This window comes from Pongo pygmaeus, chromosome 9 (genome assembly GCF_028885625.2).
Source record: "Pongo pygmaeus isolate AG05252 chromosome 9, NHGRI_mPonPyg2-v2.0_pri, whole genome shotgun sequence".
Taxonomy (NCBI): Eukaryota; Metazoa; Chordata; class Mammalia; order Primates; family Hominidae; genus Pongo; species Pongo pygmaeus.
The window spans coordinates 4,474,994-4,501,892 of NC_072382.2; the positions used below are offsets into that span (position 1 = coordinate 4,474,994).

The window sequence follows — 26,899 nt, forward strand, 5'->3', positions numbered from 1 at the left end:
AATCCTCATACGATGGGGAACTGTGCAGCCATTCGAATTAGGAAAAGCCCACATACACTGGTACGAAAAGAACACCAAACATTTTAAGTTAAAAAATCTACAACAATCACGTGTGCAGAGAGAAAATGCCCTCGTGGGTGTTTCTGGAGCAAATGCGTGATTACAGACCGTGGGGTCCGCCCCACCTCTCTGTGACTCGTGCTTCTCTGTCTTGCCCTGGTAGTCGAAGCCCACCGCGCTCTTGTCTACTCGGTCGGCCTGCACGCCGTACTTGCCGCCAAAACCACTGGAGTAGTCTGCAGAGACAGGGCAGCAATTAGCACGGGGGCCTGAGGACGAACTACACTGTTCCTTTTGTTAAACTAAGCAAAAGTGTGTAGGGGTTACAACTCACAAACACATCAAGCGCACATTTTAAAATGTACAACAAGCCACCTACTGCTCCATACAGGTGACGCTGGACCCCGTTTCACAACAGGTGCATGGTGGGGTTCTGGGCCCCGTCAGCTGTTACAGGGCAGCTCCTTTGTGTGGTCAGAAATGACGCTGCATGCCCACTTTGAAAATCAACTGCTCAGGTAAAAGCCGGAAAGCTTCATACAAAGAACCAGCACTTTGGAGGCTGAGGTGGGCGGATCACTTGAGGCCAGGAGTTTGAGACCAGCCTGGCCAACGTGGCAAAACCCCATCTTTACTAAAAAATAGAAAAATTAGCCAGGGGTAGTGGCACACACCTGTAATCCCAGCTACTTGGGAGGCTGAGGCAGGAGAATCGTTTGAACCCAGGAGGCGCAGGTTGCAGTGAGCCGAGATCGTGCCACTGCACTCCAGCCTGGGCAACAGAGCGAGACTCTGTCTCAAAACAAACAAACAAAACAAAATGAAAAAAATGGAAAGAGAAAGCCTCATATGAAGAAAGCCACGCAGCTGAACACGGGAGACAAGACCCTGATCCTCCGCCTGCCCACACCACAGCTACCTCCACCTAGACTGCACCGAGACTGCGTAAGGACTGAGAGCTTGTTCCCCGGATGATGCAATGACACAAAGGAGGAAGAACTAAATAAGCTTGCAAAAAATAAACTGAGAACTTTAAGGTGGCGATATGCTTCGGTCTTTCAAAAAAGAGACTGCATGATGTAATCAAGATTAATCACCAGCAGTTAAGACCGTACGTGTATAATGAAAACAAGAATTTAACAACTCTGGTTTCTAGCCTTAGAGGGGGAAGGCTTTCTGCCGATCAATCTGCGAGCTCTCTTTTCCAGGAGGAGTGCTGCCCAGATGAAGGGAAGGTGGCTTCTGCTACAAGGGGGAGAAGCCCCACAATGACAGCAGATGCCAGGGCTCCGAGGGGGCTGTGTAATGGGGAATGCATCCATCATGTGGCATCCAGATGATCCAGAAACATGAAGAGGAGGGCAGAGTCCTCCTTGTGGCAACAGCCACCGCTCGGGAAACGGCTTCAGGTGGCTGTGACTCTCCCCATCAGGGCCCCTGGAGCGCGGCTCTTTGTGCGCCTTTCATCTTACCTTTCTGGGAGGCGTGCTTCTCAGTCTTCCCCTGGTATTCAAAGCCTACGGCAGACTGTGACGACCAAAAACACATGAAAAAGTGGGGAGAAATACTTTCCAATGTCCCTGAAACAATCTCTCTGAATTCATGACATGACATTTAAAAAAACATGAAACACATGATGCTGTGACCTCTGGGTTCCTAAGCCAGGTGCAAGTGGCAGCAACGCAAGAGCTCTGGCATCCTAAATGGACAGGCCAGCAAACGTTGTGCAAGGCCCAGTGGGCGGCGCGGGCCAAGCTGTATCCCTGGCGACCTGCCCTCCCCAGCATGCGGCGGCAGGCCATGCTCAGCTGATTCATTCCACGGGCTTCACAAAAACTCGCTTCTCAAATAAGTCATGCTGAGAACATTAATATTAATAACAAGAATAGCAGTGGCCACCAGGGGTGCGCTCCCACCAGCCAGGCACTGCGATGGGCATCTGAGCACACACCCGTGAGATAGGTATGATCATCCCCCTCATTTCACAGACACATAAATTTGGAACCGTGGCTAACATGTCACAAAGCCACAATCTGCCACCAGCATCAGCTCCTGTTCGCTCCTCTATGAAACAAAAGAGCCAACAGCCCCGAGCCGAAGAGAATCAAAGAGGCTCGGGCCTAGGACGACTGCAACAACACCCGGACGCAAAGCCTGAGTCCTGGATGCAATGAGCGCATCCTGCCCCCCGGTATAGGCTCTGATGTCACTATGTCACGGTAACACGCACGTGAGAAACACGGGTGGAAACGGTCCCTGCTGGCACATCTGGACAGACACAGGGTCGTCCAGTACTGGGACACGTAGTGAAGAGTGACCACAGGGACTGCTACAGCAAGCCCGCCGCATCCTGCTTCCTCTCCCGTGGGCCCTGGCTCTCAGAGCATCCTGGGAGGCAGATGCCCCTCTCTGCAATCCCCCAGAGCTGGAGGGCACCTGCCTGCTACTACAAGTGGCCCAACAGGGCTCAGATCTATGGGAGACACCCCCCTTGCCCCAACCCACCCCAGCCCCAGCGCCACATCACTCACCTGATCAACTCTGTCCATCTGGACACCAAACTTGCCTCCGAAGCCACGGACCGAGTCCACCTGCGAGCAGTGCTTGGAAAGTTTCGACTGATATTCGTGGCCGACAGCTGACTGGAACAGGGTTCAAACGCAAAGCATTAGACACCGACGACACTGCAGTGCTTCATTTCTTCCCAGAGCAGGGCTGGGGGAGGCCACCTCCTGGTCAGTGCAGGGAAACCCTACATTAACACACCCATCTGCGGAGCCAAGGAGGGCGACACAACTCCTGGGAGGCCCAGGTCCTTGGTGCAGGCTTTTTTTTTTTTTTTTTTTTGAGATGGAGTCTAGCTCTGTCGCCCAGGCTGGAGTGCAGTGGCGCATCTAGGCTCACTGCAAGCTCCGCCTCACAGGTTCACGCCATTCTCCTGCCTCAGCCTCCCAAGTAGCTGGGACTACCGGCGCCCACCATCACACCTGGCTAATTTTTGGTATTTTTAGTAGAGACAGGGTTTCACCGTGTTAGCCAGGATGGTCTCCATCTCCTGACCTCATGATCCGCCCGTCTTGGCCTCCCAAAGTGCTGGGATTACAGGCGTGAGCTGCAGCACCCGGCCCTTGGTGCAGGCTTTCACAGCCCACCCCAGCCCTTGGGCTCCTGGAAGCTGCACACGAACCCTGGACACAGGACAGGGCCACCAGTGGGGATTTCTGACATGACTGGGCATGAAGAAGGGACACAGAGCCGGCAGCCTGTGGCAGGATCCGTGAGACCCGCTGGTGTGGAGGCTGCTGGCATCTACTGAAGTGGGACCTCTGCGAATCACATGACCAAAGAATCAGCACAAAAAATAGTCTGCGAGCAAACTATTTTGTTCTAATAGACTATAAACAAAAATAGTCTGCAAAACACAGGCTCACATTCGATTTCCGCTGAGCAGCACCCAGTTCAGGCAGGAGCCAGGTGCCGGCCCCCACGCCAGCTCATTTCAGCATCATTACTGTCATCAGCCCCCGTCAGCGCACACAGGTTTGGGGACCTTCTGTTCGCCAAAGCCAGCAGGTAAAGCCCAAGGTTCCCCTGGGCTTTCCAGACCCGGCACCCAGCTCTTCTGTAAATAACGCCTCTGGGACACAGCCACAGCCCTTCACAGGTGTGCTGTCCACAGCTGCTTGTGTGATTCAGCAACTCCGTTCGGCAGTTCTAATGAGAGACCCTCTGGTCCACAAAGTGGAAAAGATCTCCTACCTCAAAGCACTGGCCCTGCTGCAGCCCTGACAGTCTCACTCTCGGGGCACACCGAGGTCCCAGGGTTCTGAGGCTCCCTCCTCACAGCAGAGCCGGGTCAAGGGCTCCTTCATGGACAGTGCGAGCACATGGCCCAGCAGAGGGCGTGGAGAAAGCCCACGGCACATTGGGACCCCTCTTCTCACTCCCTCTAGTATGTGGAGCCCCTCATTCTAACCCAAGCACCATCCCACACCAGTGCTGACACAGCAGGCAACTCAGAGAGCGTCCACTATTTCCCCTATTGAAAAAGCAGGTCTTGCCCTAAGCCTTGGGCCTGTGCTGTGCCCTCTTCTTCCCACGTCTGTTCTGAGGTTGGCAGCTGACTCTCCGTCCACATGAGCCGTCACCTCCAAACCCTCTGTGGCAGACGCTGCCCATCCGTGTCCTCCGGGGTCTCACCCAGAAAACAGAGATGAAGGAGTGGCAGAGGCAGACGTGCCAAAGGGATTCCCCAGCGTAAGTTTTCATCAGAAGGAAGTTACAGGAAAACTGATCTAAAGACATGCCCAGAATGACAACTAGGCAAAGTTTCCAGCTTTTTGATTGAAAGGGATTCATCTCCAAAATTGCCTTTGATTTTACATTGACAAAATCACATCTGTTATTAAACAGTCACGCTGGGGAGATTGTATCTTGAAGCCTGAATGTGTAGACTCAGGGCTACGGGATGCAAGGAGACAAAGGAGCAAGATGGAAGCCTGCCCCGCGTGATGGATGCAGCCACCGCCGGCTGCAGGGAAAGGTGCAGTGTACTCAGGCCCCAGCGTAAACAGAATCCTGACAGCCCATCCAGGCTCCTCTCGCGTGTGCTTGTCCTCAATGTGTTCTTTTGTTCTGGGAGTGTCTAGCACATATTCCTCAAGTCTTAACGCAGAGATTTCAATTTTTTATTTTTTTTTTAGTTTCTGGAGTGGGCAAGTTACAAATAACTTAAGCCGTTTCCCCTTCGGTTTGGAATCTGAGTTTAATCTATTTATTTCCTGAGACAGGGTCTCTCTCTGTTGCCCAGGCTGGACTGTAATGGTGCGATCACAGGACACTGCAGTCTCCACCTCCCAGGTTCAAGTGATCCTCCCAGCTTAGCTTCCCAAGCAGCTGGGACTACAGGTGTGCACCACCATGCCCAGTTAATTATGTTTTTGTAGAGACGGGGTCTTGCTATGTTGCCCAGGCTGGTCTCAAACTCCTGGGCTCATAAGATCATCCTGCCTCGGCCTTCCAAAATGCTGGGATTACAGGTGCGAGTCCCGTACCTGGCCCTGAGTTATTTTTGACAACGTATCTGTCCCATGGTGCTGACCTGAGCTGAGCGCTAACCTGGCCCCGATGCCGGCTGGGACTGAGCAGCAGCAGCACCCCTTGCTGGACTCGCCCTGCTAGGACAGCTCTCCAGCTTGCCGGCTGAGAGGTGAGAGCAAGGCTCCACAAGCCTCCTTGGTTACATGAGAGCACTGGCCTAAGACGGGGGGCACGTGGCACTAGGCCAGGCACAAGGTGAGGATGACAAGTCCCGACCCTTGAAAAGCCCAGCCCAGAGGGGAGTCTCCCTGGGAAGGACAGCAGGATGAGGCAAGGACAGCTGATGAGGGAAGCAGAGGCTGTTGTGGAGAACGCACAGAGAGAGGGAAGTGAGGGCTCTTCCAGGGAGCTCCTGGCACTCGGGAAGGCCTGAGCTGCACGTTCCAGGGTGAGCGAGATTCGCACTGAAAAAAGGTGCAGGCCGAGCAGCAGCAGAGAAGCCACAGCAGCTTCCCTACCAGGCTCTCCTGACACACTGCCTTTCTTTTCCCCAATATGTAATTTTCCCAACCCAGAGCAGGGAGCCCCATTTTTAGAATAAGTGTCTCTCTGCGCTAACTCCCCACAAGCCCCCTAAGCACAGGGCTTGCCTCAGTCTGCGGTGGGAAAGGCTCCTATCTACTTGCTTCGCTCACTGCACTGAACACATAGATTCCATCTGTCCGTCTGCACGTGCTTCGCTCACTGCCCTGAACACAGGGGTCCGTCTGCCTGTTTACACTCCTAAAAGCTATCAGACTTTTTTTAGACTCCAAAGATGATGATTCTGCACACATTGCTCTTCTCGGTGTCAGGGCATCTCTGTGGTAGTGACACAGCAACAACCATGTCTCTTTCCTGCAGAAGGCCCCTCACCCCACTCCTCCCCCAGGCTATTTATGGTCGTGGTTTGGGGTGCCCTGCCGGACCACCACATCATCTACTCTGCGGGGGACAGAGCAAGGTGCAGCTCACTGTGACACGGCAACATCACCCCGTGCCCAGCTCAAATGTTCATCCGGCTGGCGCATGAGGTGGGAGAGGGATATGGAATTACCGGCTGGAATCCGACACTGGCTGACACACTTCTTTCCACAGAGTAAAGGCAAGCATCTGTCAGGTCAGAACAAGCTTATGTTGCTCAGACTCAAAAGTTCACCTCTAGGATGTCTGTTTTACTGAAGAAACATGCAAACACACCGTGATCTCTTCCATCTTCTCTCCAGGAAGGAAAAGGTAGCCCTCCTGAGCTAACGTGGCTCCCTTTCTTAAGGTAGAGAGGACCTAAAGCATGGGTGGAGCTGGATGCATTTGGCCAACGTCCTCAATCAACATCTGCATGGCAGTCTGCATCCCATCAATGACAGCTGCTGGGAGGCTTGCCCAGACCTCTCGAATAGAGTGAGCACTGTCCCCAACCTGGTGGGCGCCGAATTTACACGAGGGAGACTGCTCTGATGGTCACTGAACGCATGAAGGATGTTAGCCAGGCCTTTGGCTGGATTCCGTGTGTACTGTGAACCATGGGGGGCCTACAGATTTGACTTTGGTCTTTGGACTGGCATGACTTAGGCTGCGAGCTGGAACCGCAGGCATTGACAGTGATGAGACCTGGAGCCAGGATGCTTCTGGACTTCTGTCCTATCACAAGGCTGCCTCTGAGGGCCAATCTCCCTCTCTGGGCCTCCCCATGTAACACCGGCGCTCCAGCACCTCTGAGGGTTCTTAAAGAGTTTTGAAGAAAGCTAGAGTACTTCATGAGCAAGAACAATCAACAGCGGTCTACTCCGGGCAAATCACAACCTCAGCAGATGGACTCAAAACTGCTGATCTAAGGAAAGTCTGAGGGACGACTCTGCCACCCAGTCTAGTGGTCCAAGCACACCAGGAGCCTGGCACAGGCAGCCGCGGGCCACTTACCTTATCCATTCGGTCTTGTTCCACACCAAATTTCCCTCCATAGCCGTGGGAGGCTTTTGGTCCTGTTTCAAGCTCCTTCTCCTTAAGGGTCTGATGCTCTTGAAAGACATTCTCCCTCAGCTTGTGTATGCTTGATGGAAGAGATGAAAATAGGAACAAATCAATAAAACAGATGTGCAGCTTTGCCTCCTGGTATGATAAATAAGAACAGGTGACATTATCTTTGTAAATTTGTCAATCTGCTTATCTGATGTTCACCGATTGTCTCCCTGCACTGTGCCCTCCTGACTATTCTGCTGGCTGGCACACCCACTTTGGCAGTCTGCAGCGTCAGACGCATGCTCTGTGGGAGACAGAACACGAATCTGAAGGCAGACAGTGGGATCATCCCAAATCCCCGCTAAAGATGGCTCTACTGAAATCTGACCTTTATTTCACACGCAGAAAACAGGAAAGCTAGTCTGTAATCATCCAGAGGTAGAGGGGGAAACACAAGGCTATGGTCCCTTTCTCAGCCACTGGCAGAAGTCCAGTGGTGCTGAACATTTAGATGGTTCGTCTGTACTTGAAATACTCCAGCTTTTTTATACATTCAAAGATGAGAGGAAAGCGTTTCAGAATTTAACATCTAAACGCCATTAAAAATTTTTAATATAGCAGATAATGAAACAGATGACAAGGTGTGCTCAAATCCGGCAGGCCGGACACAGCTGTCATTGAGAGACCCCAGAGTGGTATGAAGGCCACTTTGGCATTTGGACTTTCTGCCCAAGAGACACCAGGCCGCCACCTTCAACATCTGGACAACAATCCTAGAATTGAGGATGAAATACAAACCAGGCTTGGAAACCGCCCAATACCCTTATGAGCAGGAGAAAGAAAGACACCACTCCTAAAACCTGGGAAGGCCCCAGAGCATGAAGAATGGGCTTATCCCCCATGTGTTCCTCTCTGAATCCTAACCAGCCCAAGGCTTTTGTGGTGGAGAGTTGTTTTTTCTCCAAGCCACCCTCCAAGACATGTTTTGAAGCCACAGGGAACAGAAGAGATGAGAAGAGGTACGATGACTCAACGAATTCAGGAGTCTGCTTAACGCCATAGCAAATACCCAAGGCTACAGTGGACTCCCAAGTGAGCCCCATTCCAGTCTCTTGTCCTGGGCAGCCGCACAGCCATTGGAGTTCCAAAGCTGCTTCTGTGGAAGGGAGTGTGCTGAGCAAGCCAGGGAGGGCCTAAAACTTGCGTATAAAAAGCCACTGGGGGCCAGGTGCGGCAGCGCACACCCGTGATCCCAGCACTTCGGGAGGCTGAGGCAGGAGAATCACCTGAGCTCAGGAGTTCAAGACCAGCCTGACCTCATCTTTACAAGAAAGAAAAGCACTTAGCTGGCCATGGTGGTGTGCGCTCATGGTTCCAGCTACTCAGGAAGCTGAGGTGAAAGGATCGCTTGAACCCAGGAAGTCAAGGCTGCAGTGAGCTATGATTGCACCACTGCACTCCAGACTGGGTGACAGAGTGAGACCCTGTCTCAAAATAAATAAATAAATAAATAAATAAATAAATAAATCTTTAAAAACAAAATAAAAAGCCACTGTGCAGACTGTGCCTTCTTTTCTGGAGGATGGACTGAATCTTTCTCAGCTGAAGGGACCGCGGCCAAGCGGGACAGTCTTCCCAGGATACTGGGGCGGTCACTGGGTCAGTGGTGCTGCCTTCACAGCCAGGGAAAGGAGGATCCACTCTGAACCCAGCGTGGCCTAAAATAAAAGTCTGAGCATATTTTAAAAGTTCCTTTTATCTACAATTCCTGACGAAGAAAAAAAACTGCCCCAAGAGCTGGCATTTTAGATAGTGCCAAGTGAGAAACAATGACAGGGTTCACTCAGTGCCCTACTCTGGGCTTTTGATAAGAACACAAAGCTCACAGTACCTCACTATTAACACATAATCATTTCCAAATAATAAAAAAAGGGACGGGGCATTTAAGGTCTCAGTTATTCAGACATCTCATACTTTAGAAACCTCTCGCTTGTAAGGTAGAGCTTAGGGAAAAATGTTCCCTGATAAAAGTCACAATACTGAGAAGCGGACACGCTAAAATTATAAATATGGAAATTGTTTGCAATGGGAATTTAAAAATTACTGAGCACATAAGTATCTAAATATACACATATAAACATATACAGTACACAAATACACACATATATGTGTGTGTCTTATATTCATTTACTGCATGGGTATCAGGTCAAGAAGATAAATGCAGTTTCCACACGGGCTGTCCCTCCACAGATGACCATAAGCCCTGTTGCACCTGGGGCTCCACCCGCAGAGGGGCCCTCGGGAGGGTGGTGGCGATGCCTCTTACTTGATATGCTCCTGGTGCCCGGAGCCCTGCACCGTCTTGGCACCCCATCTTTGCTCCTTCTCACTCACATCATTCTGAAAAGAAAAGCGACCAGTAATCTCACAGCCTGGGTTGCGACACAGACAAACCACCACCCCATCAAAGAAAAACCCAGGAGAGCCACTTCCACTTCATGAAAAAGGAAAGCAAAGGCTGGAGGCTCCTACCACAAAATCGGGGTCAGTCTCCCAGTCATCGGCCCCCGCGTCATCCTGGGCGATGGACACAGCGTGGCCTGCTGAAGCTTTCCACATCTGAAAGAGCGGCCGGGGAGGGTTACGGAGGCCTCAGGGCACCATCCAGAGGCCAGCAGATGAGCCCTTTGGCCAAAACTACCGAGATTCTAGGCAACCCAGGAGGACGAGGCTGCAGGACCAGCCAAGCCTTCGTGATCCCTAAGCCTGAATGACAACCACAGGAGTGAAAGAAACTTCACCTTGGGGTTCTAACACTGCCGTCACCTGGTGTCAGAAATATACTGGAAATACTTTGGCTTCAACTTGAGTGAGAAAGTTTTCTGGAAAATAAAAAAGTCGGGTGTGCACTTACTTTATTCATTAAGAACATATTCCTGTTCTGCTCAATCATACGATGATAATTTCCAACCAAAAATAAAAGCACCATTTTGGGTTATATATTATAAATATACTAAATGTTACTAATGGTAAATCTCATGGTATGTGTATTTTATCACCATTTTTTAAAAAGTGCACCCATTTTGATTTCAAGTGCTTACTGAAACCATAACAATAATTTTCCTAATTCAGACTTACAATTTAATAAGTGTTTCAAGTAGTTTATTGGAGAACTGCTTTACTCTCTACTTGGGAGAAAACATGAATATAAAATGCCACCTTTTCCTCTATCAGGCAGCTGTGCAAGTGGGCAGCCACCTTCTCCCTTAGCCCTTGAAGACTGGAAGGTTTTCTCTGTTATACAGAAAAATGGCGCACCTGTAAACCCTAACAAGACAATTCTTGTAACTGCAGTGGTAAAATCTAAACTTTTAAGGTTTTTTTTTTTTTTTAAACTATGTATAATAGGAAGTGATTCCTTTTCCACAGAAATAGTAATACAATTTCACACAGGCCACAGAGCAACTGAGGTATTATTTTAAATCAAACAACCATAAGCTGTGCCCAGGGGTCTGAACTGAGGACACCCAATTCACTTTTTCTCAGGCGCCATGTTGGGACTCTAGCGCCCTGAATCAGGACGGGACAAAACCCCTTTGCAGCTTGAGACTGTCCCATCTGGCTCCTCCCCCTCCAGCCTGGCTGGGTCTCAAGTCCAAATCCAATGTGACAGTGAGGGACCAATCAGGGCAGCGTGCTCTCAAATTTCTAGGTGCGACTTTGTCTCTTGGGGAAGAACCGTCTGCCAAGGGGTGTAGCAGGACCAAAAGTGCCCCTGGAACCTCGTGTCAATGCCCAAAGCATGGCAAGAATTTCCAGAGTGATCTGATTTTGCCAGGATTTTAGAGAACAGATGAACTAGAATCTCAGAACGGAAAGGCACAACCAGTCCATCTTGTCCCAACACACCCATTTATAAATGAAGCAACGGCTGCAGGAAAGAGAAATGGGATGCTCGGTCTCCAGCTGCCCCATGGCAACATGCTGCCTTGGCGAGGGGGCTGCTCGCCTGCGGGACTTCAGCTGCCTATGGTTCCCACCACTGAGGAGGTGGCTGCAGGAAAGGACAGGAGTCCCTGCAGGGCTGGTGAGGCCACCTTCACCCCCAAGGCAAAGGAAAAAGGCGGCAGGTGTCTTTGCCTGGTACTTTTTCAGGCTCATCGGGGAGAGATTAGCAGAGCACAGTCTCTGCTCATCTTCCTGGACGCAGCTTCACCAGCGGGCGGGGTGGGCACCTGCGAGCTTCACAGTCCTGCGCCTGGGGGCCCCACCCACTTTCATGGGGTGGGGAAGGGGCCAGATTTCCTCCTCAGGGAGGACAGGAATGGGTTCTCTTCCTCAATTTCAGAGTTTTCTGCAATTGTCTCCTTTAAGTCATATGCAACAGAAACCTGACTTTATTTTTTAAACAATGAAATTTCCTTCCAGAATATTATCTCTCTCCCAGTAAATCCACAGAAACAGCAACCTCCCCCGTTTCCTGTTAAAGGGATTTTTGCCCTTAACATCCATAGGAAAAGAATGTTAGGATGTTCACAATGCATAAGTACCTTTCTTTCCGCTTGGAGATAAAAGGGTGCTCACAAAACTCTGTTTAAAACACAGTAATCCAATGAGGAATTTCCAGGCATTGGGGAATGATTCCGTCTGTGAAAAGATTAAGAGTAAAAAGCTCAGAAGGATGTCTGTTGAGCAGCTTCCTGGGCAAACCCTTCTGTGTGGAGATCTTTTTAGAAAACTTCAGAAATCTTCCCAAATATAACAAAGTTTCGTAAGGAAATCCGAGAGGAGGATGGGAAGACTTGCATTTTACTAATAAAAAAGTTCAACAGAGAGAAACTAAAGAAATAAGTTTTAAAAGACTTCTAAACTACATGATGATTTTTTGGGTTTTTTTGTTTTGTTTTTCTTTTTTTGTTTTTTTTTTGAGATGGAGTTTCACTCTTGTTGCACAGGCTGGAGTGCAATGGCACAATCGCGGCTCACCACAAACTCCACCTCGTGGGTTCAAGCGATTCTCCTGCCTCAGCCTCCCAAGTAGCTGGGATTACAGGCAGGTGCCACCACGCCCAGCTAATTTTGTATTTTTAGTACAGACGGGTTTTCTCCATGTTGGTCAGTCTGGTCTCAAACTCCCAACCTCAGGTGATCTACCTGCCTTGGCCTCCCAAAGTGCTGGGATTACAAGCGTGAGGCATCGCGCCCGGCCTACATGATGTTTCTTACGAATGCAAAAAGAAATTATTGCCTTAATTGCTAGTATGCATTTACTGTTTGCTATAATTCTTAGAGATTTTCACTTTTTATTCATTCTCATTAATGACATAAAATAAAATTATTACTGTGAGCTTTTTAAAACAATAATATAAGAAAAACACTCCTTGAGAAGATCATGATATGGCCGGGAGAAAAAACCAGTACGGTGACCGTCTATCAAGACATGAGAGTGGCAGCTGGAGAGCCGAGGAGGAGGAGGCTGCATTCCTAAAGAACATATACGGTTACCGCGCAGAGAGCAAGACTCCAGTTCCCCAGAGGGTGGCCAAGCACATGACCCCTTCCCTAGGACCACACATCAGCCTCAACTGGACACCACACTGCTAGACATCACACATCAACAAATGAAATCCCCTTGTCCCTAGGAACAAGCCGGTCACAGGCAGAGTGGTTTCTCATGCATTAGGAACTAGGGGATGGTGCCTGGCTGGCCCTCCTGGTAATTAATTAATTTCCTGTCTGAAACCCAACTATTTGCTCCATCTCTCTCCCCGGTTCCCTTTGGCAATCCTAACTTCTACAGATTGCTTGCTACATTCTGGTTACTGCAGTTATTAGTGTAATCAGCAAGCATCTATACAACTCTGCCTAAAAAATTAGCCACGCATGGTCGTGTATACCTGCAGTCCCAGCTACTTAGGAGGCTGAGGTGGGGGAACTGCTTGAGCCCAGGAGCTCAAGGCTGCAGTGAGCCACGATCACACCAATGCACCCCAGCCTGGGAGACAGAGAGAGACCCTGTCTCATACATAAATCAATCATAAAGTAAAAAATAAAAATCTACTCATGAGCAGCTAACGATAGGCTCAAATCCACAATTTTATACCCTTAATATTTGAAATTTAAAAAACAATCACAAAAATAACCAATAGAAAATAAGTTAGATTATTTTGTGGATCCAAAGATAAAAAGCCTCTAGAGCCCTACCTCAAAACCATACAGAAAAATTAACTCAAAAATGAACTAAAATCCTAAAAGGGTGTAAATTTTTGTGACTTTGAATTTGGCAATAGTTTCTTAGATATGACACCAAAACACAAGAGGAAAAAAATAAATTGTACAAAATTAAAAATTTTGTGTTTCATCAAGAAGGTGACAAGACGATCCCGAGAGAAAAGTATTTTGAACCGTAGATCCAGAATATATAAAGAACTCTTGGCTGGGCGCGGTGGGCTCACGCCTGTAATCCCAGCACTTTCAGAGGCCGAGGCGGGAGGATTATGAGGTCAAGAGATCGACACCATCCTGGCCAACATGGTGAAACCCCGTCTCTACTAAAAATACAAAAATTAACTGGGCGTGGTGACGCGTGCCTGTAGTCCCAGCTACTTGGGAGGCTGAGGCAGGAGAACTGCTTGAACCCGGGAGACGGAGGCTGTAGTGAGCCGAGACTGCGCCACTATATTGCAGCCTGGTGACAGAGTGAGACTCCATCTCAAAAAAAAAAAAAAAGGAACTCTTATAATTCAATAAAAAGGACGAATAACCCCATTTAAAAATGGTTGAAGGATCTGAAGAGACATTTCTTCAGAGGAGATATACAAATGGCCAACAAGCTCAGGAAAAGTTTGTTCAATGTCATTAACCACCAGGGAAATGCACATCAAAACCACAATGAGAACCCACCTCATACCCACTAGGATGACTAAAATAAAACAGCCAATGACAAGTCTCAGCAACAGTGTGGAGAAACTGGAAGCCTCATAGACTGCTGACAGGGATGTTAAATGGAAAAGGTCTGGCAGTTCCTCAGAAGGTTAAACTCAGGTACTGTATGACTCAGCAACTCCACTCCTAGATCTACGCCCAAGAGAAATAAAGTATAAGCACACAAAAACTTGTGCATGAGTGTTCAGAACAGCACTATTCATAGCAGCCAAAAAACAGAAACACTCCAAATGTCCATCAACTGATAGATACATAGCATGTGGTCTACCTAACACAAAGGCATTTTATTCTGCCACAAAGAGGATCCAGCAGTGACACCTGCTACAGCGTGGAGGGACCTCAAATCCATTACGCAAAGGAAAACCATGCACAAAAGACCACATATTATACGATTCAATTTCTAGGAAATGTCTGGAGTTCGCAAATCTACAGAGACAAAAGATACATTGCTGGTTGCCCAGGGCTGGGCGGATGGTGGTGGTGAGGATCGTGATCCCGGTCATGGCTAAAAGGTACAAGGGCTTCTTTTTGAGGTGATAAAATTATTCTGAAATTGATTGTGGTGACAGTTGTACAACTGCATGAAGATACTAAAAACCAGTGGAGAGTACACACTAAACAGGCACATTGTATGGTATGTGAATTATATCTCAATAAATCTGTTACAATACGGTTCAAAAGAAGATAATGACTCAGTCCCACCTCAATATTAAACCTTCCTTGCAAACGTCAGTGTACAAATCAAGATTGCACAAACGTGAAGTAATCTTGCTGTCTAGACAGAGTGAAAAATTCCTCTATACAAGAACTTTTTTTCTCTTTTTCAGACAGAGTCTTGCTCTGTTGCCCAGGTTGGAGTGCAATAGCGCAATCTCGGCTCACTGCAACCTCTGTCTCCCAGGTTCAAGTGATTTTCCTGCCTCAGCTTCCCAAGTAGCTGGGATTACAGGCATGCGCCATCACACCCAGCTAATTTTTTGTATTTTTAGTAGAGATGGGGTTTCATTATGTTGGTCCAGGCTGATCTCCAACTCCTGGCCTCAAGTGATTTGCCAGCCTCAGCCTCTCAAAGTGCTGGGATTACAGGCATGAACCACCGCGCCTAACCGCCCCCCAACCAGCCTTTTTTTTCTTTTTTTTTCTGAGACAGGGTCTTGCACTGTGGCCCAGGCTAGAGTGCAGAGGCACAGCCTCAGCTCACTGCAACCTCTGTGTCCCAAGCTCAAGTGATCCTCCCACCTCAGCCTCCCGAGTAGCTAGGACTACAGGAATGCACCACCACACCCAGCTAATTTTTCTTTTTTGTTTGAGACGCAGTCTCACTCTGTTGCCCAGGCTGGAGTGCAATGGCATGATCTCAGCTCACTGCAACCTCCGCCTCCTGGGTTCAAGCGATTCTCCTGCCTCAGCCTCCTGAGTAGCTGGGACTACAGGCACCTGTCAGTACACCCAGCTAATTTTTCTTTCTTTTTTTTGAGACGGAGTCTCACTCTTTTGCCCAGGCTGGAGTGCAATAGCGTGATCTCGGCTCACTGCAACCTCCGCTTCCCAGGTTCAAGCGATTCTCTTGCCTCAGCCTCCTGAGTAGCTGGGACTACAGGCATATGCCACCACGCCCGGCTAATTTTTTGTATTTTTTTTTTTTTTTAGTAGAGACAGGGTTTCACTGTGTTAGCCAGGATGGTCTCAATCTCCTGACCTCGCAATCTGCCCACCTCAGCCTCCCAAAGTGCTGGGATTACAGGTGTGAGCCACTGTACCCGGCCAATTTTTCTATCTTTAATAGAGATGGGGTTTCCCCATGTTGCCTAGGCTGATCTCGAAACTCCTGGGCTCAAGCAATCCACCTGCCCTTAGCCTCCCAAAGTGCTGAGATTACAGATGTGAGCCACCGAGCCCGGACGAAGAATGTTTTAAATGACAGGACAGAACCATCCGTCCACCATCAGCTTTCCATTAGCCTCAGCATCTATGGCAGAGCAGGAGAAAGGAAACAGACACTTGCGTAGCCAAAATCACCATCACAGGCACACTCCCTACACCACACTTACTCAAGGGAAACCCCGCCCCCAACATTTACTCCGTTTACTCAAAGCAGTGCGTGAGCAGATGGGGTTGGCTTGGGCCACAGTGAAAGCCAAGCCTGCTCCTGGAGCACAGTCCCCTGCTCTTGGCTGGCCCAGGCCATGGGAATACTGCAACACAAGGCAGCAACCAGCGCTCACACCAATTCACACTCTCAGGACACCTTTTCTGAGCACCTACTGCGTGGCACAGACTGAAGATCTGAATTGCCGATTATGTGCACTGTCATTTTAAAAGTGTTTTAAAAACAAGTCCATCAAAATGCTACAATTAAAAGTCAGCTTTAGCTGGGCCTGCAGTCCCAGCTACTTGGGAGGCTGAGGTGGGAGGATCGCTTAAGGCCAGCAGTTCAAGGTTGCAGTGTGCTAGATGGCACCTGTGAAGAGCCTCTGCACTCCAGCCTGGGGACAGGGTCTCGCTCTGTCACCCAGGCTGGAGTACAGTGGTGCGATCGAGCTCACTGCAGCCTCCAACTCCTGGGCTTGAGATCCTCTGCCTCAGCGTCCCAAGTAGCTGGGACAACAGGTGCAAGCCAACATGCCCAGCGAATTTCTTTTTTTCTTTTTTGTAGACACAAGGTCTCCCTGTGTTGCCCAGGCTAGTCTGGAACTCCTGGCCTCAAACAAGCCTCTCACCTTGGCCTCCCAAAGTGCAGAGATTACAGGTGTGAGCCACCGCACCCCTGCCCCAGGTCAAAAGAAATTTCTTTTCAGTAAGATTTAGCAGAAGGTTAGCTTCTACTTCTAGGGGACCTAATATCAAAACCACCCTGCCTCCCCAACTTTTTATTGAGTCCCACTTAAAAGAGTTTCTTGTTCCTTGAGTATCTGGCGAATACTTCTCTAACCAGAGGAGAAATAGGACTGACTCAGTGCTCTGGAGCCGGTGACTCACCCACACGGTCAAACACGGGAATGGAGATGGGAATGGGGACAGGAGCAGGCGGCCAGCCCCTCCTGCGCCACGGCCTTGGGACCGGCCGGGCTTGAGGGCTGGATCATGCCTGAAGGATCTAGTAGGTGAAGTCCCCCCAACAGAGCCTGCACAGCCAAGTCAACACTGAGCCCAAAGGGAGCGCATGGGATTCCAGGAAGCGCTCATCGGATGCCTCCGGAGCTTCGTTCAGCAGAAAAATGAATTCCTCCCCAAGGGGCCCGACACGTCCACAGATTCCAGTGGGAGGAAGCCCTGCCCCTTCTCACCCGAGGCCTTCCAGCTTCAGGGATCAGGCAACCCTTAGACTATCCAGGGGATGGAAACGTAACAGAAAGCCCCAAAGCACCGTTCTGGTGATTTTAAACACACCCCGAAGGAGGGTTCCAAATTTAGAGCCTCACGACTAGCTGCAGCCGCGCCTCGCTGCCTCCACTGACCTGATTGCAAAACCTCCGCTCAGGTGCAGGCCGGGCGGATCCCCAGCTGCTCCGCCACGTCCCACAGCGAGCCCCTCAAAGTTGCGCACCCCAGCCGCCTTGACCCCGCGGACCTCATTCCTTTTCCCTGCGCCTGGATCCCTTTCCCTGGAGCCCCAATCCCCTCCCCTCGGACCCTATACCTTTCCTCCGCGCCCCGACCCCTTCCCCTCGAACCCCAATTCCCTTCCCTCGGACCCCATCCCTGTAGCTCTGCGCCTGGACTCCTTCCCGTCAGACCCCAATCCCCTCCCCTCGGACCCCCTCCCTCTCAGACCCCTCGCCCTTTCCTTGAGACCCCACACACCCACCTTCCATAGCCCCTCGAACCCCGGCCCCCTCCGCTCGGACACCCGAACCCCACAAGCCCAGCCCCTCTCCCTCGGGCCCCAATACCCTCCCCCTCGGAGCCCATCCCCTTCTCCTATTCCCTCGGACCCACGACCCCTCCCAGTCTGGCCCCTCTCCTGCCCTGGAGCCCTTGGGGCCCAAGGACCCTCCCCTCAGAGCTGAGACCCCCCCCCCACTCAGAGCTGAGACCCCAATTTGGCCCCTCTCTAACCTTCCTCCGCGGACCCCAGCCCCGAGCCCTCCGTGCCCTCTTGCCCCCTGCCCGGCCCCCTTGGGCCCAGACCCGTCCTCGTGGCCCTCGCGGACCCCCGGCCCTCGCCCTGCCCCGCCCCAGGCCGGGAAAGCCTCGCCACTCTGCCCCGGCCCCCGAAACCGCGAGCGGAAGAGCGGTGAGACCGCTGCGGCCGCCGCTTCCTTCCCCTTTCGCGGCCAGGCGACGCCACAAGAGGGAAGAAGCAGAGCCGGGCCTGCACCCCGGGCAGACGCCGCGCTCGCTCACCGCCGCCTGGGGTCGGTCCGGCCCGGGTCGGCCCTGGATCCCGCCGCGCCCGCCGCTCCCAGGCGCCAGGCTCTACTTCCGGTTCCGCGGGCGGGGGCGGGGCCGCATCCGGGTCCCCCGAACGGCACCGCCCCCTTCCCCGCCCCCTCCTGTGTCCCGGCCCGCAAGAGCCCCGGGCGTCCGCCCGCAGCTGGCCAAGCGCTATCCCGGCCTGTGGCGGGTCTGCAGAGCGCGCCCGAAAGTGGCGTTGCGCGCGCAGAGGAGGGTCGCTGAGCAGCACACAGCCCGCGGCGGGGTCTCAGGATACGCGGCGCTGCCCGGGGCCGGGGGAAGGAAGCCAGCCGGGAGACGCATGAGAGACGCATGTGCCCTGAGCTCGGGAGCGGGGAGCCTCTCCCTCTCTCCATCCTCCCTCCGCGCGCGCACTCAGCCGTCCTCGTCCGCTCACCATGCACCCCACCCCAGAAAGGACCACATGCGTGCCAGGGACGCGAGCCCCGGCCGCAGGGACCTAGCAGCCTAGAAGGTGAGTCAAGCGTTAAACCACATGGGTACTCACCTGGGAAATGAGATCAATGCCAAGAAGAAGTGAGAGTTTCATAACATCGTACTGGGGAGACGGTAGGACCTGAACCCCTGGGAGACCAGAGGTTTCTTTGGGCGATTCACATGTTAGCCAAGATGTGAAGGCCCCATAGAAGTAAACAAGGTAAGGAGGGAAGAATTTTCCAGGCAGGCCAACAGCAGGTTCAGAGGCCCCAAGGCAGGAACGGTCTTGCAGCAGGGGAACTGGAGGAGGCTCAGCTCAGCATGGCAGAGGGGTTGGTGGTGCAGCGGAGCTGTGGTGTAAGAGGGGCCAGGTCATGCAGAGGCCGAAAGAGCACAGCGAGGACCTCGGTCTTTATTCTGGGAGACACGGGAAGTCCTTGGAGGAAGTTAAGCAGATAAGAGACATCATGAAGTTTGGGCCAGGCGCAGTGGCCCACCCCTGTAATCATAACACTATGGGAGGCTGACATGGGAGGATCGCGTGAGGCCAGGAGTTCGAGACCAGCCTGGTCAGCATAGTGAGACCCCCCGTCCCCCCGCCCGCCATCGCTAAAAAAATAAATAAGACATCATGAAGTTTGAATTGTAATGAGATCACTCTGGCTGCTGTGTGGAGAACGGATGGGAGAAGGGCCAGGTAGAGCCTGACGTAGCCAATTCGGGCAGACCGCTGGTGGCAGGTAAGATGGGGAGAAGTGGATGGATGCCAGGAGGCACTTAGAAAGCTAAACTGTCAGATGTGAGGATGAATTGGGACTGTGGGTGGCGGAAGGAAATGTCAGGTGTTGATCATTTTTTTAAAGGTAAAATCATGACCTTCATACACATATAAAATGAACACGTCAAATATTTTATTTAACTCAATAATGAATACATCATAAGTTGTTACAAATTGTTTAAAGAATTTGGCCAGATGCAGTGGCTCATGCCTGTAATCCCAACACTTTGGGAGGCCAAGGCAGGAGGATTGCTGGAGTTCAGGAGTTTGAGACCAGCCTGGGCAGCATGGCAAGACCCTGTCTACCAAAAAAAAAAAAATTTTTTTTAAGAAAAAAATTAGCCAGGCATGGTGGCGTATACCTGTGGTCCCAGCTATTCTGGAGGCTGAGGCAAAAGGACCGCTCTAGCACGGGCAACAGAGACCCTGTGTCAAAAAAAAAAAAACCAAAGAAGTCAAAAGAATGCTGAAATGAATTTGCAAAAACTGATCTATCTCTAGTGCAATGGTCAATTGCATTTAACTGGACACAGCTAATTTGCATTTTCTGCGCACAAGGATTGTTGGTCAGGCTTGTAATCCCAGCACTTTGAGAGGCAAGGCCAGAGGACTGCTTGAGCCCAGGAGTTCAAGACCAGCCTGGGCAATATAGACCCCATCTCTGAAAAAAAAAAATTTTTTTTTTACATTGCTGACTGGTTTTGTTTGTTTGTTTAATCTTTAGAGACAGGGGCTGGAGTGCAGTGGTGCAATCAAGGCTCACTGCAGCCTCGATCTCCTGGGCTCAAGTGATCCTCCCACCTCAGCCTCCCAAGTAGCTGTAGCTGGAACTAAGGCACATGCCACCACACTGGGCTAATTTTTTTTTTTTTTTTTTTTTTTTTGAGATGGAGTTTCCCTCTTGTTGCCCAGGCTGGAGTGCAATGGCGCCATCTCAGCTCACTGCAACCTCTGCCTCTCGGGTTCAAGCAATTCTCCTGCCTCAGCCTCCCGAGTAGCTCGGATTACAGGCGTGCGTCACTTTGCCCGGCTAATTTTGTATTTTCAGTAGAGACAGGGTTTCTCCATGTTGGTCAGGCTGGTCTCGAACTCCCGACCTCTGGTGATCCTCCCGCCTCGGCCTCCCAAAGTGCTGGGATTACAGGCGTGAGCCACCATGCCCGGCCTCTAATTTTTTAATGTTTTTGTAGATACAGGGTCCTGCTATGTTGCTAATGCTGGTCTCGAACTCCCTCCTGCACTGGGATTACATGTGTGAACCAGCACATTGCCAGGCCACGTTGCTGCCTGTTTTTTAAAGGTTAATTTCTACCTCTACAGAGCTATGAAATCATCTAGCCAAAAAAGCAGGCATAGCCGGTGGTGTCCCTCTTAGAGGGAGCCCTCTGACTGTATTGATCCGGCACAAACCCCTCCTCTCAAAGCCCTCACTGCGTCACACCTTTTGCCATAAGAGGTCATAGTCATAGGTGCTGAGGATTAGACTGTGGACGTATCTTTGGGCGCCCATAGAAATGTTCTTATTTCTATTAAAATTGGAAAAATGAACTTTTAGGTTGAAGAAAATGTATTTTATTCAAGAAAACATTTAAAGAAAATATAGCAGCCAGGCGCCGTGGCTCATGCCTGTAATTCCAGCACTTTGGGAGGCCAAGGCAGGCGGATCATCTGAGGTCAGGGGTTCAAGACCAGCCTGGCCAACTTGGTGAAACCCCGTCTCTAAAATTAAAGTACAAAAATTAGCCGGGCTAATTTTACAGAGAAGGAAAGCCAAAGCTCACTGCAGACTTTTCAGCAGGAGGGCAGTGTTCGTGGCTTAGAAAGACCAGTCTGCTGCCGGTGAAGAGCGGGCTGCTTCAGAGTGGCTCCTAGGGAGAAAGGGGCAGGACACTCTTCCACATGCCCATTGCCATCCACAGGAGATTGTGTGGCAGAGACTGAGGCTGGCCGCAGGAATTACACATACAGTGTAAAATTTGCAAAGCAAGAAGTATAGCTGTTCTCAAAAACAGGTCGAGGCCGGGTGCCGTGGCTCACGCCTGTAATCCCGGCACTTTGGGAGGCCAAGGCAGGTGGATCACTTGAGGTCAGGAGTCCGAGACCATCCTGGCCAACCTGGTGAAACCCCGTCTCTATTAGCCAGGCATGGTGGCAGGTGCCTGTAATCCCAGCTACTTGGGAGGCTGAGGCAGGATAATCGCTCAAACCCGGGAGGTGAAGGTTGCAGTGAGCTGAGATTGTGCCATTGCACTCCAGCCTGGGAGACAGAGCAGGACTCTATCAAAAAAAAAAAAAAAAGTGATATCTCTGTGAGCCAGAAATGAAGAGAAATGCAAAGTGCTGAGTGGGCCTGCAACTGCAAAGCTGCTGGGCCTGGGTCACCCACGCTTGTAAAAGAAGCACGCAGCCAGGGGCGCACCAGTGGTCCCAGCTACTTGGGGAGGCCGAGATGGGAGGAATCACTTGAGCCCGGGAGTGCAAGACCAGCTGGAGCAACATGGTGTGAACCTGTCTCAAAAAAATAAAAATAAAGAAAAATGTTAAAAACCCATGCAGCCAAAGAGGGATGTCCAGACAGCCTTATGTCCAGGACCTGAGCAAAGCAGTCCCTGACTTAGGGTGCAGATGGGACCTGGGGTATTTGCACCGCCACGCAGGGCTGTAGGACTCAACACAACACATGTGATGGAGATGTAGCTGTCCGCCCAGCGCCCCCACCCTCCTCGGTGCTAAGTGGACATGTGGGTGTCCAGCTCTACTACATTTCCCAGCTTCCCTTGGAGTTGGGAGCTGCCATGTGTCCAGGTTCTCGCCCATGGAACGTGAGGGGAAGTGACATGCATGGCTTCTGAGCCTGGACCATCATTCCTCCCCGGGGCTGCCTCCTACCATGGACCAGCTTCCTAGGCTGCTGCAACACATTATGACAGACTCAGTGCCTCGAAACAATGCAAATATATGCTCTTCAGCTCTGGAAGCCAGAGTCTGAAATCAGTTTCCTGGGCTCAAGTCAAGGTGTCAGTGGGGCTCGTTCCTTTTGGAGACTCTAGGGGAGGAACCGTCTGTGGCCTTTCTAGCTTCTTGCATCCCTCAGACCCACGCATTCATCTTCACACCTGTTTTCTCTCTGTACAGATATGTTTCTTTGCCCCCCTATTATAAGAACACTTGGGATCCCATTTCGGACCCACCCACAATATCCAGGATCATCCTCCCATCTCAAGATCCTTAACGTCATCACATTTGCTGACTCCTTTTTGCTGTGTAAAGCAACATTCACATGTTCTGACGATTAGGATGCACACATATTTGGAGGCTATTATTCAGCCTACTACAGGTGACAGGTGCAACCTTGGAAGCCCCGTGTTGAGGATGGCAGAGCCCACCAGCCTGGGTCCGTCCGAGACTACATGGAACAGATCTTCCTTACTATCCCTTTCTCCTCCTCTGCCTGACCTGGACATACACCCTGGCCTGTTACATGAAAGCAAAAGAAAATCCTGTTGTGTTTAAGATATTGCGTTTGGAGTCCATTTGTTCCAGATGTTTAGCCCACCCTAATACAGAGAGGTTGAGGCAACTGCAGAACGGGGAGACAGGCAGCGTCACACACAGTGAGGAACAGAGAAAATGAAACATTTCCTACTTAAAATGAACCTAGAATGTAAGTTCCAAAGGGATTGTAAAAATGAATACTAAATAAGAAAGCAAAAGGCCAGGCACGGTGACTCATGCCTGTAATCCAGCACCTTGGGAGACCGAGGCAGGCGGATTGCTTGAGCTCAGGAGTTCAAGACCAGCCTGGGCAACATAGTGAAGACCCTGTGTCTACAAAACTTTAAAAAAATTAGCTGGGCGTGGTGGCCTGTGCCTATAGTCCCAGCTACTTGGAAGACTGAGGCAAGAGGATCAGCTGAGCCCAGGAGGTCAAGGCTGCAGTGAATCATGATTTCGCCACTGCACTCCAGCATGAATGATAGAGGGAGACCCTGTCTCAAAATATAAAATAAAATAAATAAGAAAGCCAATACTGTGAACAATGGGAACGTGAATTATTAACGTTGAATTTTATATTGTAGAACATGAGTATGATTTTAAAATATGTATGTTTAGAACCAGGCCATGTGGCTCATGCCTGTAGTCCCTGCTACTCAGAAGGCTGAGGCGGGAGGATCCCTTAGGCCCAGGTGTTAGGAGTTCAAGGGTACAGTGAGCTATAATCATGCCAGTGCACTCCAGCTTGGGTGACAGAGTGACTCTGACTTTAAAAAAAGGGGAATGGGACTGGGCGCTGTGGCTCATGCCTGTAATCCCAGCACTTTGGGAGGACGAGGTGGGAGGATAACCTGAGGTTAGGAGTTCAAGACCAGCCTGGGCAACATGGTGAAACCTCGTCTCTACTAAAAATACAAAAATTAGCTGGGCATGGTGGCAGGCACCTGTAATCCCAGCTGCTTGGGAAGCTGAGGCAGGAGAATTACTTGAACCCGGGAGGTGGAGGTTGCAGTGAGCCAAGATCACCATTGCACTCCAGCCTGGGTGACAATAGTGAAACTCCATCTAAAAAAGTCACTGAGATTGCCAACCCACTGAATCAAAAGAAGCAATAAATCTTGGTTGTTTTTTACCGTTATTTTGGGGTGGGTCTTTACGCAGCAACAGATAAGAAAATATAGCAGATGACTGTGGAGTGGGAGCGGGGGACAGCATAGAACATATTAGACAGTAGAAAACCTAAGGGTATATTTCATATACATATTGACCAAAAAATGCCAAACTCTGGAAAGTATTCAAAGAGATTTATTCGGAGCTAAATGCAAGGGCCATGACCCATGAGGCAGCCTCAGGAGGTCCTGAGAACATGGGCCCAAGGTGGTTGGGTTACAGCTTTGGTTTATATGTTTTAAGGAGACGTAAGACATAATCAGTGCATGTGAGGTATACATTGGTTCCATCTGGAAAGGCGGGACAACTCAAAGCGGGGGCTTACAAGGCATAGGTGGACTCAGATTTCCTTTTCTTTTCTTTTTTCTTTTTTTTTTTTTGAGACAGAATCTCACTCTGTCGTCCAGGCTAGAATGCAGTGGCGTGATCTCGGCTCACTGCAACCTCCACCTCCCGGGTTCAAGCAATTCTCTGCCTCAGCCTCCTGAGTAGATGGGATTACAGGCCTGCACCACCACGCCTGGCTAATTTTTGTATTTTTAGCAGAGACGGGGTTTCACCATGTTGGTCAAGTTGGTCTCGAACCCCTGACCTCGTGATCCACCTGCCTCAGCCTCCCAATGTGTTGGGACTACAGGTGTGAGCCACCATGCCTGGCAAGTTTTTCAGATTTCTTTGGCATCCTCTTGGCCAAGGGGGAAGGGTCTATTCAGTTGGTTGGGGGTGCTTAGAGTCACTTTTGGTTTACATACTGTATCAATGGCTGTGTAATTGTCAGAGGTGTGTGAACCAGAGCAACTCCATCTTGAATAGGAGCCGGGTAAAATGAGGCTGAAACCTACTGGGCTGCATTCCCAGACGATTAAGGCATTCTAAGTCAGAGGATGACATAGGAGGTCAGCGCAAAATATAGGTCATAAACACCTTGCTGATAAAACAGCTTGTGGTAAAGAAGCCGGCCACGGCCAGGCGTGGTGGCTCATGCCTGTAATCCCAGCACTTTGGGAGGCCGAGGTGGGTGGATCATGAGGTCAGGAGTTCAAGACCAGCCTGGCCAACATGGTGAAACCCCGTCTCTACTAAAAATACAAAAAAATTAGCTGGGCGTAGTGGCAGGCACCTGTAATCCCAGCTACTCAGGAGGCTGAGGCAGAGAATTGCTTGAACCCGGCAGGCGGAGGTTGCAGTGAGCCGAGATCGCACCACTGCACTCCAGCTTGGGTGACAGAGTGAAACTCCATCTCAAAAAAAACAACAACAAAAAAAAGCAGCAGCAGCCGGCCAAAACCCACCCAAACCAAGATGGTGATGAGAGTGACTTCTGATCGTCCTCACTGCTACACTCCCATCAGCACCATGACAGTTTACAAATGCCACGTCAACGTCAGGCAGTTACCCTGTATGGTCTAGAAAGGGGAGGCGTGAATAATCCACCCCTTGTTTAGCAAATCATCAAGAAATCACCATAAAAATGGGCAACTAGCAGCCCTTGGGGCTGCTCTGTTCTAAAGGTTTGCTCTATTCTTTTGTTCCTTTGCTCTCCTAATAAACTTGCTTTCACCTTACTCTATGGACTTGTCCTGAATTCTTTCTTGTGTGAGATCCAAGAACCCACTCTTGGGGCCTGGATCTGGACCCCTTTCCTGTAACATAATAAACCACCCCAAACATAATAAACCATAAGGTGGTGGTGTTTACTGGTGAAACCTTTCATCATACTCATGATTTTGTGAGTCAGACAGGGCATGTGGGGGCGGCTCATCTTCATTACAACGGTCTCCACTGGAGTGGCTCGTCTGGTCAGCCATGGCTGCGATGAAGACCGGGGCTCTACGTGTGGGCCTCGCCTCTGAATGTTGGGTACGTCAGAATGGCTTCTCCATCACGGCTGTGGGAACTGACATGTCCAAGTTGGCTTCATCACGTGTATGGCTGGCACTTAGAATAGGATGGCGGGAGCGGCTGGGGACAGACACTAGGCAGCTCTCTCCAGTCTTTTCATGTGGCTAGCTTGGGCCTCTTTACAGTGGGGTGGTCCTGGAGTAATAGGACTTCTTACTTGCTAGTCACCCAGGCTGGAGTGCAGTGGTGCAATCTCAGCTCACTGCAAGCTCCACCTCCCAGGTTCATGCCATTCTCCTGCCTCAGCCTCCTGAGTAGCTGGGACTACAGGTGCCCGCCACTATGCCTGCCTAATTTTTTTGTATTTTTAGTAGAGACGGGGTTTCACCGTGTTAGCCAGGATGGTCTCGATCTCCTGACCTCGTGATCTGCCTGCCTCGGCCTCCCAAAGTGCTGGGATTACAGGCGTGAGCCACCGTACCTGGCCACTGGGTGGCTTGTTTCTTTCAGAACAAGAGTTCCACAAAACCCAGATGGAAGCTGGAAATTGTGACCTAGCTCCAGGTCTGAAAGTTACATCTGCTGCATTCTTTTGGTCAAGCAAGTCACTAAGGCCAGCCCAGGTTTAAGGGAGGGGAGTTAGACTCTTACCTTTCATTGCGAGGAGTAGCAGAGAATTTGCAGCCTGTCTTAAATGTTTTGTCACATGCTGTATGTGTTTCATCAAGTCTAACA

General features: G+C 50.5%; 1 protein-coding gene across 27 annotated transcripts in view; it reads right to left on the bottom strand.

Annotated features, from left to right (window-relative positions):
* The window catches only part of CTTN (cortactin), a 37,965-nt gene extending 19,445 nt beyond the window's left edge, over positions 1 to 18,520 (bottom strand). For 8 of the 27 annotated variants that reach the window (XM_063670759.1, XM_054440734.2, XM_063670755.1 and 5 more), the window contains exons 1-9: positions 18,391 to 18,501; positions 11,649 to 11,745; positions 9,900 to 9,980; positions 9,631 to 9,717; positions 9,425 to 9,498; positions 7,060 to 7,189; positions 2,592 to 2,702; positions 1,533 to 1,587; positions 186 to 296 (exon numbers count right to left, since the gene is read on the bottom strand). In XM_063670759.1, the coding sequence (XP_063526829.1) occupies positions 186 to 296; positions 1,533 to 1,587; positions 2,592 to 2,702; positions 7,060 to 7,189; positions 9,425 to 9,498; positions 9,631 to 9,717 (568 nt within the window). In that variant the 5' untranslated portion in view covers positions 9,900 to 9,980; positions 11,649 to 11,745; positions 18,391 to 18,501. Of the gene's footprint in view, positions 1 to 185; positions 297 to 1,532; positions 1,588 to 2,591; positions 2,703 to 7,059; positions 7,190 to 9,424; positions 9,499 to 9,630; positions 9,718 to 9,899; positions 9,981 to 11,648; positions 11,746 to 14,001; positions 14,176 to 18,390 lie in introns of all 27 variants that reach the window. The other 19 variants (XM_063670758.1, XM_063670754.1, XM_063670749.1 and 16 more) reach the window with 10 other exon arrangements.
* Positions 18,521 to 26,899: the final 8,379 nt, after the last annotated feature.